The 20,551-nt window shown below is 38.3% G+C and overlaps 1 protein-coding gene across 4 annotated transcripts in view; it reads left to right on the forward strand.

Annotated features, from left to right (window-relative positions):
- LOC103461982 (protein diaphanous homolog 3) overlaps positions 1 to 20,551 on the forward strand; it is a 163,367-nt gene that overhangs the window by 71,916 nt on the left and 70,900 nt on the right. For all 4 annotated transcript variants that reach the window (XM_008404411.3, XM_081605120.1, XM_081605119.1 and 1 more), the window contains 4 exons: positions 1,527 to 1,766; positions 6,457 to 6,586; positions 12,531 to 12,655; positions 15,728 to 15,892. In XM_008404411.3, the coding sequence (XP_008402633.2) occupies positions 1,527 to 1,766; positions 6,457 to 6,586; positions 12,531 to 12,655; positions 15,728 to 15,892 (660 nt within the window). The remainder of the gene's footprint in view (positions 1 to 1,526; positions 1,767 to 6,456; positions 6,587 to 12,530; positions 12,656 to 15,727; positions 15,893 to 20,551) is intronic.

A 20,551-nucleotide genomic window follows, 5' to 3' on the forward strand; every position in this document is an offset into this window, starting at 1 on the left:
GAAACCAAAAGTTTAGCCTTTACCAGCTGTTCCTGGGCAACTGATAATTGTTTTTCCTCTTATTAAAAGGCTGCCTAAATAAATGACTTTGTGCTGTGGCAGACATCTTCATCTTTCACGTCTTGTGTACTGCAAATTTTCAGAATTTACCTTTGCGGTATCTTTCATGATCTCTTAATTTGCAAATATTGAGTAAGAGTTCAAAGTTTTAATTATTTCAAAATGTATATACACTTCTCAATAATAAAAAAGAAATAGTAATTGGCAATGAAGGGTATGGGGGATTCAAGATGCTGTGGATGTGCAACTGTCAACTCGACAGAATGGAAGAGAGTGTTTATTCCTAATTGTACATTTCATTGCTTGCTTAAAATGAAAATTCGTTAAGTACAGACATTCAAAGAAAATAAAGAGAGTTGACAAAATTGATACAGTTTCGTTTTTAGGGGAGCATGACCTCATTATGAGAAGCCAATGCTGATTTGCTATCTTGTTTACACCATTTAAAAAAGAAGAAGAAACTACAACATGCATACACATTATTCACAGGGTGGAACATAAGAAGAACTTTGAGATAAAATGTTTATTTTTTTCTTCTGCCGATGTTGTCATAACTCCATGTCTCTGAAGTGTTTACATTTTATGGTCCATGTGTTGTTAGTTTTCGTCCTGAAAAATAAAACAAAAACTGAACATTGTGTCACTGTCTTCAAAAGTTATCTTTATGTTTTAAACCTATTCGCCTAAAGCTGCTGATGGTGTGATAGTGTTTGCTTTTTTTTTCTTTTACTGATTATCTAATCTCACTCACGTATTTATTAAATCATTTATCCAATCTCATGATTCCATTTAGCTTTGCATTTGTTTCTTGTGTGATTTTATTCTTAATCTTGTTGCATAGTTGTTTTTGTTGTTTTTTTTTTGCTCTCTGCCCTTTTTTTTCCCCACACAAACGCATTGACACTCACATACGCTTACGGAGTCACTTTCTAAAATAGTTATTTGATAAGATTGCAGTAGCTATAATTAAACCCTCAATGGAGGACATCAAACCGCACAGCCAGCTGTTGTTTAAACTAGACAATCGGAACCTGCATCCCGCTATCTCTAACACACGTACACAATCATTGTAGTGGCCAGGTCTTGGGCCCAATGCAATATTTTTCAATTTTCTCTAATTGTATGAGAGTGGTAATCCAAGGCAGGCTATTGTATATTCCACCCCCTCCACTGCCTGGTCTATATGGACACTAACTCCACAATTAACTTACCAGACCTGGGACTAAAATCAAATCACTGCCAGCATCTATTACCACCGCCTAGCAACACTTTCCTGTATGCAGGTTGCATAAATGTGCGTTAAATTAGATCGGCTAAATGTTGAAAGTGGCAAAAATGTGATTGTAGATATTTTGAAAGTCTGAGTATGTTTTCTGAAGTGGTTTTGTTTTTTTTTATCCTGGTTTCCTTCAGATTTTCCACATCCATTTTCTATTTCTATTAATGCATGTGTTTTCTTGTCACAGATGAGCAGCATGAAGCGACTCCGACCTCGCCTTAGCCACATCCTTTTCCGACTCCAGTTTGAGGAGCATGTAAACAACCTGCGACCAGGCATCCTGGCAGTAAACGCAGCATGTGAAGAGGTCAGAAAGAGCCGCGCTTTTGGCCTCCTGCTGGAACTGGTGCTTCTGCTGGGAAATTACATGAATGCGGGCTCTCGAAATGCCCAGTCATATGGATTTGACCTCAGCTCCCTTTGCAAGGTAAATACTGACCTCTACATATGTTTTTTCCCACATTCACAGTTCTTTCTAACCCCATTGACACTGGTTCAACATGAGGGACACTTGTTCAATAAAGCTCCTGATACTGCATATTGATTTTATACAGCTGTGTTTGCAGGTGCACACCTGGAGTAGCAATAACAAAAGATTTGACAGACATGAAGTGAGCCTTATGTAAAATGGCCTGCCTGGCTCCTCTTCTGGTCTGCAGCAAACTTTATTCTGGCCTGTAATATGTTTAGAAAAGCAGCTTTGATTTGGGAAGAAGTAAGACTACAAAATAATCATGAATTGGTAAAAGGTAAAATAAGTTTTTTTTCTACCAATGGAATTTTTGAAATGTAAATATTAATTATCAAAGTTGCAACATTCGGTGTCACTTGGGCTAAGCCTTACTTTTGTGAATGCAAAAATTAAAAAGTAGAACAATTTGTGGATTTTTTCTTACAAATAGAAAAAGCACAAATGACATTTGTATCCTTTCTGTGGGCTATTAGTTCATATAAACACACTCTGCTGCATTCTACAGCTGAAAGTCGTTTGGTTTATTTCTACCAGCTTTACTACACACCTGGAGGCAAACAATGTGTCTTCTTTTCAATACAACTGAAGCTCAATTTTCAAGTTTGGCCAAACCTTTGCAACTGGATTTAGGTCTAGGCCATTCTAATGCAGGATGTTAAGTTTAATCTAATACATTCCATAGTTGTCCTGGCTGCATGTTTAGGGTATCCAGGTGGAAGGCGAACCTCTACCTCAGTCTCAAGTTTGTTGCAGATTTAGGAATTTCTTCTTCCATCCACCACACAGTGTTTTGCATGTGGGCCAAAAAAGTTATATTTTTGTCTTGTCTGATCCAAACACCCTCTTTAGTAAGGTGGCTGTGTCCCCTTTATGACTTGCAGCAAACTGCAAAGGAAAATGGCTTTCTTTCAAAAATGATGTAGTCTTGCATATCTCTTATATAATGGTATGCACAGCTCTTGGTGTTTTACTACTTTTGCAAGGCAGTGTTAGTGGAAGGATTGACTGTTGTCACTGATTTGATTTTCATTTGTTTTATCACAGTCAGGCCTACAAGACCACGTAAACATACAAGACAAGGTTTACGTATCAGTTGGCATTCATCAAAACACATTAAAATAAGGGCCATGTTTAGTTTGTATTCTTCTGCCCACAATAGATAGCTGGGGCTGTCCAGTCCCTCTGAAAGCACACACACCCTTCGGGGCTAACCAAGCGCTTCATGGATGAAGACATGGCCTATGGGTATACCTCTGTGATGAAGAATGAGCACCAAGTATCCCCGTGTGATAGTGAGGACAAAAACAAGGTGTAATCTTTGGATGAGAAACTCCTGCAGTGGTTACATTAAAGCTGTTGGCACATGCGCTGCAGTTTCCACAGTAACAGCCACCGCAGCCATTTGTCACTGCCACCTCTTTGCCCTGTTAGACTTGGATGCTTATGCTCGTATAAACACCAGCGCATTTGCCAAATGTGGATTCCTGCATATTTGATGGACTAGAAACATTAGCAGAACAATAACATAATCAATCAACAGAGCTTTATTTGTGGATTATGTCTTCCACTCAGTTTAACGCCACTGTTCCAGTGTGTCGATTTCTTTTCTTTTTTCATCACGCTGACATGTTGTCTGACCACGGCGAGTCGATGTCTCAGGCACAATATGTAGAGGAAGGCATCACCTTCATGCCTCCCCCAGAGTTTGACAACTTAATACTGTGACACACTTCACAGCACAGGGAAATTGCACCCAGCCCAGCTGGAAAAAGAAAAAAAAATGTTTACATTGTCATCTATGATTACCATCCATCTAAATTCAGAGAGGGACCTTTTGTGAGTGAGCCATTGAAGCTTTTAGGGAAGGAAGAAAAAAAGCAAGGAAAAAACGAAATGAAAAGAGAGATGAGAATGTTTGATTAGAGGAGATAATGCAAACATGATTAAACCCAGCGGGTCTGAGTACACTGCTGTCTACCAATAGATCACCTAGAGAGATGCACAGCAACACACTCCACAGGAGGGATGCACAGCAGGGATACTAAGAGGCATCTTGGAATTAGACTGTAAAAGAGCAATGATGGAAATTTATCAGAGAAATTGAAAAATTGTTGTGTGTGCGGTTGAGGGAGACACAGCGAGTGCAGGGGAGGTCATCATGTTGTGAAATTGCATCTGCCGCATAAGTATGAGATATAAAATCATCCGTTGCACTGTCAACACTTAACATTTATCACGCAGTCGTCGAAACATGACTTTCTTTGTCTTATAATACCCAACAGATACTGCCATCTAATGTCGTGGGTGAAATTGCAGCGATTCATGGCGAGTCTGACAACTTTTGTCTGCTGCAGCAAACACGTCTGCCGTGACAAGCTCTCACACTGTGATTTTCCTTTTTCTTTGGACAGAGAAAACAGAAACTAAAAAGGAGCCAATTTATACACAGACATAGCAGTGACACATCAAAGGAAAACCTTGAATGCCAGACCCATACGGTTTGGAAAATTCATTGCTCTATTATCCTCCGTTTTCATATATCTTTTTTTTTTTTTTTTTCTATGACAACCTGCTTTGGGTCCACTTATCCCCTTGGGGAAAGGGTCAGTGCAAATCAATATAAAATTCCTCAGAGTGATTTTTCCTTTGATGAAACTTTTTTGTCTTGAGCAAACTGGTCTCTCCCAGGACGACAGTGCCCCCATGATGAGTCACAAGGGGTCATGAAAAGATTTGATGACTATGAAAATAATGTGAGTCAAATGTCAGCCTTTTGCAGTCTCTGCCAGCTCAATTGATCATTTATGGAAGATTTTAATCTGTGTTGGACTGCATCCTTCTCCGCATCAAATCGTCAAGTGAGGGAGAGTTTTTCAGTTCAATATTTCAGTGTTTTCTATATTAAGGTAATAATATAATAGATGTTCAAAATTGTGCAAACACTGACATATTTCATTTAAAAATATATTTTTCTCCTTTTAACACATATTCTGTATAATTCAAGTATAAACATATTTATTAGATACAAAAAAATATATAAAAATGAAAATTGCTATGGCAGTTTGCCAAATAATTTCACATTCTTGAACTAGTACTTTGTCACAAACCCTTTCATTCAAGCTTCAATTAAAATTTAGTTTATTCATACAGCACCAGATCACACCTTTTCTTTTTGTTTTTTGTTTCTTTTTAATTTCAGGGCACTTTACAAAAAAGTCCTTTCAGTTCAGTCACACACCTAAAATGGGGAGCTGGTTCCACAGGAGAGGACCCTGATAACTAAAGGGTCTGCTTTGCATTGTGTTGATTGAATGAATCATAAATCTAGCCTAGCCACTTTGACAAAAATTTCAACTCAATTTGAAGAACAGGTACCATGTCGTAACTCATGCTTAAACTGGTCGGGATTTGGCTACAATTGCCCAAAGGTTTAGACCCCGAAAACTCCTAGAGAGCTGGCATTTTGAGGATCACAGCGAAAATTTGTTGGTTCACTTGAGGACTAAATGATGATCTCACAATATGAAAGAAGGAGCAGTGAGTAAAATGTGAAATGCTGGTAGACAACTACCAAAGAACATTGAACACTGAAGTTTAATCGAAAAGTGCTTCAGCAAAAGTTTCTGAAGTTTAATTCATGAAACTGAAGTTGTACCTTTCTTTATTTCATATTTTAAAGTAATTGTTTAAATTTTTGTGTTGCTGGATAAATATTTGAAAAGAGTGTTGAAATGACGTAACATTGTCTCAGTTTCACTATGCCTCAAAACTTGTTTTACAAGGGGAGAATTTTGAGAACCATTCTGCAGGGGCATTTATATCAGTCCTGCTAACGTCAGTGTTCTGTCATTTGGAGCCTGTAAAAATACAGAGTCTGACAGCCTGGAGAAATTTTCCTGCATAAGTTTCTTTCCTGACCTCTCTGTGAAGATTTGCATGTCAGTTTCTATGTCTTAGCTGTTTGACACTTTGACAAGAAACATAAATAAACAAAAATATGTACTTCAGGAATAGTGCAGAGCTGGCATTCGTTTGCAGGTATAGAAAGTAGCTTTTCATTTGATACCACATTAGTGGAAGAAATGCATGTTTTAGTTTCACTGAGGGATTTATTTGTTTACTTGTCCTCTGTGTTGCTACAGATGGATAACAAAATAAAAGCAGAATAAGAGTGTAGTATGGTCCTGTCACAGTTGTTGCATTTTAATTGATTAACACTGTGGTTTACTTGCCAAATAGAATAAAGTAGAACAGAATTACCTCGTAATTCTGGGAAAATCCAGGTTTAACATGCAACAAAGTGACAGACAAATGGAAGCATGTAGATTTACACGTAGGTTAAAAAAAGACATGCTATGTACATCAACACAAGGCAATGTGAGACTTAATTTATAACTTCTATACTTAATTATTCACTGAGCATTTCACATTTAAATAAACATCAGATTAATTTCAATTCAATTGAGTGCATTTATATTGCATAAAGTTATGTAATGTTCCTTTGACCACACTTTATGAACATATTTGTCCTTTAGCAAATCTTGCTTTTTTGTTAGTTATGATTTTCTCTTAAAAAAAAGTTGCTTCATTCACTTCATCCATTAGAAGCTTTGTAACTTTATGTGTTTTTTGTGTGTTTTACCAGTTAAAGGATACAAAGTCTGCAGACCAGAAGACCACATTACTGCACTTCTTAGCAGAAGTGTGTGAGGAACAGTTTCCTGATGTGCTGACGTTTGTTGATGAGCTGGAGCACGTGGATCGAGCAAGCAGAGGTACACTATATTTTAAGACATACTTTCTAACACTAAATGTCAAAGATACTTGTACTTTTTTGGAACTAATCAACATTACTTTTCTTTGTTTGTAGTTTTGTATATCAAGAAAGCCCTCTGGATTTGTTTACTTTTTTCCAAAATGTTATTTTAAGCTGCTGCCGATGTTATTACATCTAAAAACTCACTGATAATGTATATATTTACTGTAAACACTCACAAGCACCATGTTCCATTGTGAGCATTAGCCGTCAAAGCCTGGTATAAGCAATAGTGACAACTGAACAGGGAAAAGTAGAGTAAAATAATGGGAACAATCTAATAAAATGTAACGAGATACTGTATGTGATATTTTAGCTTAATCGAATTCTGATGGTAGGTACCTCAACACTTTTTTTTTTAACTTTGCCATATAGGAAAATATGTATAATCAGTAAGATTTAGACTATTATATTTGGCTCACACAAAAGAAACGGATTGATATTATTAAAATACGCGGCATATTTTGTTTTGTATATGACAATTTTAGAGTAATTGGAGTCTTTTGTATGCTTTAACTGCATAATGCAGAAACAGAATGACCTACCTACACTGAAACAAAGCATTTTTGTTCAGCAAGTCTTTTGTTTTCTGTAAGCTTTATTCTTTTGTAAAAATCTCTTGGGGTTATTCTAGAATTAGATAGCTTGTTGATTCTGTAAACAATGCATTTTATTATTTTACTGTTTGATCCACGCTACACTGTTCATCTGCTCCGCTGTTTGATACCAGCATTAATCTTCAGCTGTCGCACGTTTACAAGTTAGAGGTTTATTTTTTTTCCAAGTAAATACATCAGGTTATGTCAGCCACAGAGATGAAGAGCAATTCTCTCCTTTTGAACACGTTTGGAGTTGCTGTGTTGGTTTTAACGCGATTTGGCGTTTCTTTTTTTTTTTTTTCTTCTCGCAAACATGGCTCCACTCAAAGTGCTTTTAGTCTGGTCCGATTCTCCTGAGTACGGTAAAGGTCAGAGACAAGCAGAGCTGACTGGGTGGTCAAAGGAGACTCGGTCTTGTTCTTTGTTCGTTGTTGCTATAGGCGGCTCTCATGCAGCAGCGGCGAGCAGAAGTCTGTGCGGAGTTTGTGTTTGTTTGTGTGCGAGGTTGTTCCGTCACAGCATGTTTCCACCCGGCTCCAAAGACGATTTTTACCCACTGCTCTTGTCCCAGCGGGAGGGAGAGAGGAAAAGTGTGAGGAGGAGAAAACGTAGGGGGATAATTTGTGTGGCTTCATTGTTTGGACTCTCTCATAAAGACCCCTCTAGATTTTCTTTAATTTTTTTTTTTTTTGAAAACGGTAGATGATGACACCCCTGTTGTGGGTTTATTTCTCCCAACTAGACTGCATGTCCACAAGACCAAGATTAATAAGTACAAGGTTGAGATCAATGGGAAGCACAGTTCTTGGATCTTTCCTCAGACTGTGTGACGTCTGCTTTACAGACATCAAGCTGAGTGTATTTACATCTGTATAGATGGAGTGTTCTTTCTCTGTCACAGTCTTTCTCTGTTTCTGTACCATTATGACATGCTCACATTAAGTGTCTTATTACACCACATCTCGTATTCAGACACACAAATCCCATTTCTTTTCAAACGGGGCTCTTGAGTGGCTTCTTTTTCATTAATTCTGACAGCCATTTGAGAGGACTGTAGACACGCTGAAAGGCTGCATTACATTCATAGACACTAACCAAAGAGCTTACTTGGGCATGAAAACAAGGTTGGGTAGAGGTAGCAGTAATGATTTGTGTTCCAGCTCCGAAGGTGCTACTTTTCAGATATGCATGTAACGCGGCCCCTCGTTTCCCCCACACTTCTCACAGAGGCAAAACTGTACTTTAGTTCAGCGTCGCTTCGTGTCTGTCTTCTTATTTTTGCTCCCCTCTCGTCTCCTCAGCTCTGGAATCATTATTTCTCCTGACAGTGAGAAACAGTCTTTTTTTGCTGCTTCTGTCATTTCCCATGAATCTCTCCTTATCTGTCTGTCAACACCTCTGTGTCTGTCGGTCCTTCCCTTCTTGTCTCGCTCTTGTTCTTGGTTTCAGTCTTTCTGTTCTTATTTCCGATTTTTTTTTCTTTTTCCCCTGCAAACACACACAGACAGCAGCAGCTTTGGCCAGCTGAGCGGTGCTTTGTTTAAACTGTTAGTGCAAAGCAGGCGACTGTTGAAAGCAACTAATGGGCTCCACCTGGTTAATTCATCTTAGAAATATACATATTACCTTTTGGCTGTAGAAATGATGCTCATTTGTTTTTTTGGAAGAGACATTCTTGCATAAATTTTTACACAGAAAAAATATAGAAGTTCTGTTTCCAGCGTCTTGTTGCATTAAAGAGTCATTAAGGACTTATGTGAGGACTCGACGACATTGATGTGGCTGTTTAATATGCTGTTCAAGCTCTGCTTTGTAGTTCCACCTCATGCCGTCTGAGTGATGAGCCGGAGGTTTAAAGTATATGGAAGGGGCTTTCTCCGCTACATTTCAGAGGCTGCTTTGCTCTTAAGAATTGCAGTATCTTGGATGTTTAGCATGTAGAAGGTTTTCTATATAGGTCTCCCATCCACAGCCTCCGGCTCCATCAGTTTAGTCCCACTTGTCTGACAGGGTTTGGCCTCAGAGGGCAGATCTGCATTTCTACACTCTCCTAATTTCCATATATCAAAAGATGATCTATTGTGGACGTGTCTTTAATATGGCTCTTTGCGCATATGCGTAGTTGTGTGCTCCTCTCTTTGTCTCATTTATTGCACAGCAGGTTGACAGAGTAATAAAAGGATGTCAATGGGGAATTTGACCTCTACAAATACTGCAATTATTATTCCTCTAAAACACCCTATATCTGTCTGCAACCTCTCTGGACTCTAGAGGCGTTCAGGTCCCAGTGCCCATAAAAATCACTCATGCCTTAATGCTCAGAATGAGAAGGCAACAACAGCCTGGTCAGAGAGAGAATGAAACATACACAAACACCACTTTGTCTTTTTTTCCCCCTCCTTGTATTTAGTTTTAGTCACAGGATGAGCCTTTAAATATCAATGCTTCAGTTCTGTATTTCAAACATATGTTTAAATGGTAAACATTTGCTTTGAAGGGCATTCGTTCCTGTTTAGCAACACATTCCAGCTGCCACCATTGCTCTTCGAGTAGGTTTTCCTCCTGAAGCATATAGTTCCACGTTTGTCACCTCTCTGTCAGTCATTGCTCACATGTCTTTCCATGAGAGTGAGGCGCATCACAAAAGCCTGCAGATTAGCTTGTGAAGCAGAGAAAAAGAGGAGATCCCTGTCTGTTTTTGCTTTCTGTCTCGCCCTCCTTTGCTCTTTTCTCAGTCACAGCGTCATCTCACCGGGCTTTAATCATTTCTATTAACGGACTTGCTGTCTGGCAACCTTCCACTTTTCATTCTGCCCACACCTTATTCAGTCAGATTTGGTTGCCAGGTAATGCAGAGAGTAAAAAGTGAACGGGGTAAAAAGCAGGTAAAGAAGCAGGCTGTTTACTAAAACTTTCGCTGTTTAATATGACTGAAAATATCAACTGGCTGAAACATTTAATGAGAAAATATATTAAATTCAGGCATCCGGTGAATAAACAGTGTATTTCAAAAGCATTCTTAGCCCTTGAAATTGTTTTGTATTTTGAAATGTTTCAAACACAGAATTAAATATTCTGTTATGATGTTATATGAAAGACTAATGCGTGACATCAAATACTTGTGAAGCAGGCATTAAATTATCATTATTTTTTTTTATATAATTGGTGGTGGCTTTGTATTAAACTTCCTTGAGTCAGTACTTTATAGAACCACCTTTGCTTTACTTTGGGTTTTTCGAGATGTTTCTACAAGCTTAAAATATTTTTTCTTTTTTTTTTTTTCTCTTTTTTTTTTACTTTTCTCTTTTACAAAATAGCTGAAACGCAGTCAGATTTACTGGAGAGCACTTGTGAATAGAACTTTCAGGTCATACCATAAAAAAAATTATTAGCTATATCTATGTCTGGTTATATTCAGGTCCAGTCTAACACATTCATATAGTTTAAATGAAAGCATTCCAGTCCATAGTTCTGGCTCTCTATCTAGTGCCGTTGTCTCTAAGGAGAACCCCTGCCTGGCCTTGGGTCATCTGTAGCCTCTGAAAATTTTGGATGAATATCAAATGGCTGAATAGTCACTTCAGCAAGCAGCTCAGTGGCACAGAGACGTAGTAATGAACTAATTATTTGATTAAGGTGGAGGTTGTGCTTGTAACATGAAGTAGTTACAAGCACAACTATTGTTTCATACCATCAAAAGGATGGTATGAATACTTTTCCATGGCAATGTACTTTAATATGTCTTAGTTAATTTTCCAGTTTGCATAATTAGGATGTGTGAAAGGACAGATGTGTAACAGAGCCTAGTTTTTACTATGTGAAGGAGTACAGTATTTTCATATTGGGTGGATGGATTTACTGTCACTATAAAAATTATTAATCATTTGATTATTTTAGCCAGGTTTTCTGTCTGTTGGTGTCTTTGTGTCACCAGACGCACAGTGTTTAATGATGCTATGACACCCAATTAATGATCTTTACTTAACCAAAGTATCTCTAGAAATCAATCTTCTCTTTTATAGGGGAAAAGTAATCATAAAACCATCGCAGGCTTGCTGAACGGGTGTAATAAGAAGAATGTACTTTAGGTTTAAGCCTAGAAAAGGCAAATTCTCTGCAGCACAAACAAAATATTGCTAAGGTATTTTGAATGGCTGCTCACAGGATTAAAACATGCACCAAAACACAGAAAAAATGACATTTTTGCCAGGACTTTTTCTTTTCTTTTTTTTCTTTTTTTTTTACCAAGAAATGGTACACAGTCAAATTGTTGCTTAGACTGAAAACAAGAGAAAAAAGTACATTACAGAGGAGAGTGTGTGAATAATTTGGCAAGTACATGTGTGGTATGATGTATTCACTGCTTTAAATTTAGTTTCCTTTACTCTCTAATCCTGTTGTTTCCGCTTTGTCATTTTCTCAGTTATAATTGAGGACAGAAAGTCCCACCTGCTCTTATTCCTGTGCCATCTAGAAACTTAAATGTGTTTGTGCTTATTTAGATTCTCCCCATTGCCCACAATTAAATGACTAAATCAACTCTTGTCATCAAAATGTGAAGAAAAATTGTTCAGCATCAGCTATTGCAGGCCTCAGTTTTTTTTTAACATCTAGCACAGTGGGTTTTCATCTCTAAAGGGGGTTTATGTCATGAAGTCAAAGAGAAGCTAAGCTACTCTCTTCTGTTTTTTCTTTTTTTCTTTTTTTCGTAAAGCGTTTATTAGGATCAAGGGAAATGTGAAACTACTTAAGATTAAGCAGCTTATGTTTTTTTTGTGAAGCAAGGTTTAATCAGGGTAATTTAAGCCACATGCTGTATTCACTCACAAGCTAAACGTGTCAGCCATGACCAAGGTAACAGAAAGTTAGGTTCAGCCTTCTCCTGTCCTCTCCTGGTGTAAAATCCATGCACCTGTTGGTAGAAACACATTCAAAGGATGAAAGACCTTGAAGCCTAATCATAATTTTCTTTTCAATGCAGAAAGGGCATTCAACTTTTAGACAACCATGAGATGCACATAATAAAAAAATAGGCTTTATACATGCTCTTATTTTCTGATGTATGTATTTTATTTATTCCCTCAACAATTCTGGCACCGCGTGAACCCATAATAATCGTGTTTTGTATGTGAGGCAGCTTTCTCATTCATTTTCTGTTATTTTTTTTGTGTGTGTTTTCCCCCAGACTTTTCTATTGTCCTGTTTTGCTTGCTTGTGTCTCCTCACATTATATCACGTTTGTTTTTGGTCCACCACCATAAATGTGCGTGTTTGTGGCTGAAAATATGTGCTTGTGTCTTTTAGTCTCTGCAGAGAATCTGGAAAAGAGCCTCAGGCAGATGGAGAGGCAGCTGCTGCAGCTCGAGAGAGACCTGGAGACTTTTTCCTCCACCGATGACCCTAACGACATGTTTCTCACCAAAATGGCTATATCCTTTTTTTTTTTCCACATTTATGCATATGCTTTATTGCTTGAGGGCAGTATACAGTGTGTTAAATGCAAAAAATAAATAAATAAATAAATTAAATGATAAATGAGGTCAGAAGAATATTGCTAAGATGCAATAAATTGGACTTACTCCAAGTTTCCACCATCACATCCTTTGAATATATAATGTAGTTTGTGTAGATTCTATTGGGGGGGGGGGGGAAGATAGGAAGATAAGAATGTGCTGCGTCCTCAGCCTTGGTCACACTCGATTTCCATTTCATTATCAATGATGATGTGCGCAAGTAATGAGTACATCCCATTCCATAGTCAACTCACTATTCCAGCTTCTCCCTCAGCTTCTTTTCTTTTTTTTTTTTTTTTCCAAAGGGTTCTTAAGAGTGAATGCAACTTCAAACAAAAGGCAAAGGATTGGAGAAGATTTGGTGCTCTACTTTTTTTAAACTCTGGCAGTGACAGTAGACACTGTTTATCCCTAAGGAGCGGTAATGCATTATGCTATTGAATTGTCATTTAATTATCCAGAAACAAAAGCGCTAATGCGTGAACAGAGTCAACACATTTCCGCTGCCCATTCGGGATACCTCAGTCCACTGCTGACAGCTGGTGTGCATTTGACAGCAGGGTAAATTATTCATTGTCTTCTGAGAAGGTTCTACAGGATCAGGCTGACAGGTACGACTCAGGCCAGGTGTGTTCAATAATATACACTCTGTTCCTTGGCCCCTTCATGTAGTTTTGATCAACAGCCTTGGGGCTGGGGCACTGATGACTTGTGCTGAGGTAGTTAGCAGAGAACTTGAGAGCAACTCAGACAAAATGAATTTCAAGCAACTGTCACTGTTGTATTTTTGTTCTTGCATGGCGCGTCGAGGGGCTTAAAGGGGCAGTGTTATGTATTTTTCAGATGCATTGTGCAATAAAATAGCACTATCAAGTAACTATTACCTCCAGTTATGAAAATACTGTGTATCACAAATACACACAGCATTTAAAATTAATTATTTAAAAGAAATTTGACTTCACAACGTGTTGCCTTGGAATTGGCCTCTGTCTCTCCAAGAAGTTCCTGCTCTTTCCGACTCGCAGCACGTCATCACAACAATGCATCTCCGTTATGCCGTTTACAAGTGTTCTTAGAAGCATTGGATTGAGAAGTAGTTTGTATGATAACCATCTTGTGATCATTACTGAATGTCAGTTTTCAGTCAAAGCAAATAATGTTTTTCAGTTCATCTCACAGAAGTTTTTGTTATTGTTCACAGCGAGCCTTGTAAAAAAATCTATTCTTTCTATTTAAAATATATGGCAGATGACCCTGCAGCCAATGCGGTTTGAAGGAAATTCTCAGAGTCATGAGTAGTAGTAATACATCTTTGTCAGGCCAAACATGAGAGGCTGCAGGACGTCTCAGGTGAAAATCTCCTTTTCACTTTTTGCCCCTCTTGAGTACACAGTTACTGGGTCATCGGGGCTGGTGTTACACATCTGAATCTGAGCTCGGGCTTGTAAAGGTGGCAGATCAGATCATGACAAAAACAGAACGGGGATGGAGAATTGGAGACTGAAGAATGATGGGACCGGGTGGGTGGGGGGGAAGGGGTAAGTGGAAAATCTCGAGGGAAAGAAGGCCTTGAGATTGAGTTGCGGAGAGCTGCGGGTTTCTCTCGAACAGGAAAGAAGTCGGGAGATGGGGGAACAAAAAGAGGACAGATATTACACTCCACAGCACTTATCCACCCTCAACTCTTAGCTTTTTTTTCTCCTCTCTTTTCTTCTTCCTCCTACTCTGACCCCCCCAATTCCTTTATTTCCTCACATTCTGGCTTGGAAACATATTACTGACAAGTCGGTCTGGGCGGAGAGCCTATCGAACAGCATTTATCCAGCTGTGAATAGGTAGTCTCATCGTCAGCCAGATTCAGCTGAGGCCAAACCTCAAATAGGTCCATCAATTGAGCTATAATGAAGGTGCAAAATCAGAGCCAGAATGCTGCCCACACACACTTGTCTGACACCACACTCACAGTCCTGCTTCTTATCAGCCAATAGGTGACAGTGTTAGCCATTAGGTTGTTGATTGCGTATTCAGGATGTTTCAAGGAAACATAATCCGAAATTTTCAAACATATGAAACTGACGGCGATGTGGATTTTATTTTATTTTTTTGTAACGCCGCAGAAGCTTTGACTTTCAGCTCACAATGGTGAGCATGTGAAAAAAATAGACAGGAATATGCATTTCAGAAATTATTTTAGAGGTGTGCGTGGAGTCAGGCTTTCCACCACAGTACTGCATGCCCTGATGGTTGGCACAGAGCTTTTCGGCGCTTTCGCTCCCACACTGACACCTCTGCGGCACACGTTGACAGAGCTATTACAATATTTGTCTCCTTCCGCACACAAACACGCCAAAGAATGAGAAGTTAGCCTTTTCCTTGCCTCACCTGGGTGAATTTGTGAAGATTTTTCAGTCAGATCCGGCAGGCGACTTAAGGCCATTGGAGGCTGCTGTAGTTATTAGGTTTTTCTTTAATGAGGGATCATTTCACTGTTTTAAAATCGCTTTGAGATGCAAAGACATGTTGGTGCTTAAAAGTTTTACATAGTCAGTGTGAGCACATGTTGCAGCTTTTGGGTGGGCTTCGAAATGACAACCTCAGGAAAGTGAGAATTACATAAATATTACATTATGCAGCAAAGCTGAGAATTTCAGCGTGTTTTGCATATTTGACCGTGCTACCTTTTTCTTAGCTTGAGTTTATGTTAGCAGTTATGTGTGTGAGATATATTAAGACACTTTGCCAGAAGCTGAACATTGATGGTGTAGGCTGCAGGGGTGCGAACACACTGTGAAAGCAACCTGACAGACTGTATCCGAGCCACTAATGGCAACATCACAGTTTACATCTGACTGATTTCCTCACTTTCCTGAAAAACCACAGCGAATGCTTTCGTCTTTGCTGTCCACCTACAGAATCCTCTGATCAGCACTTGATGAATATCTTAATATGTGATGGATGTCTTGTTGACCTTGACACACACCCCATTACAGCTTTAGCAAAGTGGCGCAGGAGCAGTATGGAAAGCTGGCGATCATGCACAGCAATATGGAGACCATGTATCAGAACCTGCTGGAGTACTTTGCTGTTGATCCCAAGAAGACGTCTGTGGAAGAGTTGTTCACCGACCTCAGCAACTTCCGTTCCATGTTCACAGTAAGTATGCCAAGTCAAACACTGGAGCAGTCCTTCGCATTTAGCTCCCCGCTCCTTTTTTTGTAATGTTTATAGAGTTGTTTTGTTGTGATAAAGTATTTCCATTTTGAAAGCCTTTGACAAAACAATTCTTTACTCTAAAACAATTTACTCGGTCAATGCGTAACAGTGGCTCACTTTCTTTAGGTTGATTGCAGCTTCCTTAAGTTGTTTCTACATTTTACTGAATTGTCCTGCTTGCATATGAGCACCAAACAATCCTAATCTTCAGCAGTATTGTGATAGATATAAAAGAAAAATCTGCTGTTACACTATAATTATAAAACAAGGGACACAAACACTGCTTGTCTGATTCTATAACTTAAATATTCTGATATGTAAAGCAGAACAATGTGAGCCTTGCTTTGTTCACTCTCAGCCAGAGCATTTATATTATTGCTCTGCTCCTTAGACTTATTTATGTGGTGCTGCTTTGAGGTCTGGATTTGTGCTGACCCACTGTGTTAAATCAGGGGGATTAGTAGCATAGGTCACTGGACATGACATAAATTAGTAGCTAATTAAGCGACTAAAGTTCTTGCACTGCCCCAAACTTAACATTTACCCTAAAGACACTAATGGATTTCATGCCCTTTTTATACCGTAGAGATGTTTTTCTTCTTCTTTTAGTTGAGTCTTATTATCCAAATTTTGGAAAATTCATGTACTCCCTTGGGCCAGAACATAAGCCCTCTGACTCCTCCTTTAGAGTTGTCACAATAAATTGTATATACTTTTGCTCAAGTAAGCATGCAATAGAGAATTCATTCCCTTTTTTTAGTTTCGACATTGTAAAAATGGAACATCAGAAACTAGCCCTAATTTCTTCAGACATTTTTAGAGGCAATTATGTGTAGACACATTGATTTATTCCCACAGCCTTAGATCATTTTTATGCTTGAAAGATTCACAGTTGAATGTTAATGATAAAAACGTGTTTAGTTGTTGTTGTTTTTTTTTTTAATACTTGCATAGGTTAGTTTGGTGTAGATTTGAATTAACATATAAATAAATTAACAAGACCTATGTATTAACAATGTAAATTTTTTATTAACTAATTAAGTGTGTAAAATTAAACCAGTTCTTTGGCTATGGTTTCAGCCATTTAGTGCCATCTCTTGGCATTGTGTCCTGCTTTAGCTTTTATGCTCTGACCAAACATAACGGTTAATGACTCTGCTTGTGAAAGGTGAACAAGCCAAGTGTTATAAAGACCTGCATTATAAGATCAACACTCCCAAGGTAGCTATTTATTTCCCTGTGATAGGTCAAGGCACAAGCAGCTTACACCCTCAGCATTTCGTACAAATTGTCACATCACACAGACATGTCTTGGGAAATGCCATGGCCAGGTCAGCGAACACAAGCATACGGTAAATCTCCGCATCATATCCTCTCGGTCAAACCTGTGTCAGCATGTACCCCGCTGTGCCAAGGCCCATGCTAATAGCTTTGTGTTGTCTCCAGTCCTAACCCCAAAGCAAACTGAGCCCTTGAATGTGTGTATTAAATTCGTGAAAGCATGCATGCTTGTATAGTTTGTTAATGCCCTTTCATTTGGGCAGTTTTTATAGGAGGAGCTGCTCAGTTTGGTTTTATTTGCACACGAAGCGCAAAGACATACACATACTTGTGCACGCATGCAGCAAGTGCAGTCACCCGTAGGAAGAAGACCCACGGCGAGGCCCGCACATCTGACAGAAATCCAATTGAGCGTATCTAATAGTGGACATCCAGGAGAGGAGGATGGTGAAGCAGACCTGCAGTGATGAAGAAAAACAGAGGGCAGTTATCTTAGTGAGCTAGTTATTTGTTTTTTCTTTCTCTCTTTCATTTAAATTATATATATATATATATATATATATATATATATAAAATCTAACAGAATTTCATGTTCATAAAAGAATGTCTTGACAAAAGAGAGATTAATGAATTTGAAGTCAGAAAATAAATGTTTTCTGGATTTCTTCATAAAAATTACAAAATGCACAAAAAGTCTCAAAATATTGATGAATGCAAATCAGGTAAGCAGATTTGACAGAAGCTTGGAGAACATGCTGAGGATTTCTTGATCAAAAATGACCAGTGACCAATTCAGAATGACATTAAATAATAAGTGCAAAATTGTACTAAGTGTTTTAACTTGGGTCCTTTTTCCCCACTAGCTCAAAGTATAACAAAATCAGAGTTGGTGCAGACAACGCAGTTAATGATGCATTATAAATCTAATTTAGTGAAAGTCATGCTGCTGTGAGACTACTGTGGTTCTAAGGCACAAATAAGGACAGGGACACCTCCACCTTGTAATGCAGGAAGGTTTTACCACATGGCTGCATTCAGTTTGAACACCTGATTACTCTGCTCTGCTTTATGATGCCTGGCGTGTGCGGCTCAGCTATTCAGACCTCCACCTTGTTGACACTGAGAGCAGAGATGAGAAAGACTGATGCAACTTGATTGCCATATATTTATTGTCCTCACATCTGCACATTGTCATTGGCTGTTGACTACACATCTCTTGTCTAAAGGTTGTAACCCTAAAAGGCAATATGCACAACAACATAAGATACTAGGAAGAGGGCAAGAGGGCAAACATTTACCAAAGTACACCAGCACACTCATTCTGCTTATAAAAGGTGATAAAAAAAATCTATCTTCACAAGCTTTGAGAAGGAAAATATATTTTTTTTTTCTCTCTCTCAGCACTATTGGACTAAAATGATGAGTGGCATATGATTTGAGAACTTTAGATAGATCATCAAGTAAACCATGTTAACTTAAGCAATTTCTGTGCTTGGTCATTGTATGAAATAATAGTCTTTGAGCATCACATAATGAGAACCACTCACTTACAAAAAGATGTGGGAATGGGAGGAATGAAATGGAATATGCAGTGCGTTCCAAAAAGAATTTAACTTTAACAACTCAAACTTCTTGCATTAAATCATTTTCCAGTTGCTAATCTTTGAAGCTGCTCACAAAATGAAGACGAACATTCAACCTTTAGTGTAGTACAAAAACCCTGGGTCTAATCATTGGGTGCTATCTATCTAGTTAAAGGACAGAGACAAGTTGAAGGATTAAGATACACATTGTAACCAATGAATCATTTTTCTTAATAAGTGACGATGTGTAAAATCTTTGACAAAATTGTTTGAATAAGGGTTTTGTTTCTCTGTTTAAGGTCATAATTCTTTAGAAGGTGGGGAGCACTAAAGCACTGGAAACATTTTCAGAACTAGCAAGCGTGTGTAGGTGTGAGCTGGTCCTAATTGTTACTGAAAATCTATTCAGTATTAAATGACTCCTCTGTCACTTTCTCTTAGTGTTTGCCTCCGCTTTACTGTACCAAATCAGATTCTCGTTTATTGCATAGTTCTCTTGTGAAGAAATTGTTGCCATGAACAACCAATAGTCATTCCATCATTTCAGAGATAAATTTATGACACAGAGGCCTTCATTTGAAAATAGTTAAAAATAGAGCTCTGAATAGCTTCAATCACAGTAATTTGGCATTCATCTTCCTCATGTCATTTGAGCTGTAATACCTTCTTTTCAATTTGGAGACTGTCATTTGCATTTCAAACCCCTTCTACAAACTGTTCTGAGAACTTAACTCATTTTATTTTTGCAGGTGTGTAAACATTTTAGGTCAAAATCTAAATTCTAAAATTTTCTAAATTCCTTGACCTCAATATGAAAAATAGTTAGAATTACTAGCTTTGTACATAGACACATTTCCACAATTCTTGTTCATAAACCCTTTTAGGTCCTATCAGTTTTGAAAGGTAGTATTTTGAATAAAGCAGAGCTAATCAGAGGGTCAGGTAGCCAGAAGCTCAAGTTATATAATTCCCCTTAGCATGATGCTGCCACAACCATACTCTTTTACTGGAACCAAATCAAGGTTTTGTTCCCAGAAAACCGGTGGTTGGGTGATGGGGCAGTCATACATCCAGCAACCTGTCATGTTTTTGAGTTAAAAAATGTTTAAAGTTGACAGGAAATTTGAAAATATCACTTGATATTTATGTTATTGAAAGATTGGAAGATTAATACCTGAACACCAACTATAAAGTCTTTAAAAAAAAGCAACATTTTATAAAAACTTAAATAAATAAACGATGCTTAGACTGGAGGGGGCACAAGTAAAGCCTGGTGGCCCGCCAGGCTTATAAAACAGTGGGGGAAACCCTGCAAATAAAGATCTGTTCCTCAACCGTAGACGGGTCAGATTCCAGGTAGATGTTGGCTTCCTGCAGTGGTGCTGTCAGATTATTCTTTAGCGAAACACTGAACTCCTCAGTTTCTCTGATACTCTTATCAGTATGTGACAGTGTTCCCCGACTGCAAGTTGCTTTAAATAAAATTACGTAATAAATCTAATTAGCAGTAATGTTTGTGATGCTGATAACTGTTCATTACTGTTAGTCAAGTTAAACACAGACTTTGTAGCATGCTGATATTAAGACTCATTCCCACATGACTTGTGGTTTAATAGAAGCTTGTATGTCATTATACCTTATTTAAAGTGTCAGGTATAATGACAGGAACATTTTAGGGCCCTGATTACACACTTTGTCGTAAACTATAATGAATCTTCAAGTTTGGAATTGCATG

This window comes from Poecilia reticulata, chromosome 3 (assembly GCF_904066995.2).
Source record: "Poecilia reticulata chromosome 3, P_reticulata-male-v2, whole genome shotgun sequence".
Classification (NCBI taxonomy): domain Eukaryota; kingdom Metazoa; phylum Chordata; class Actinopteri; order Cyprinodontiformes; family Poeciliidae; genus Poecilia; species Poecilia reticulata.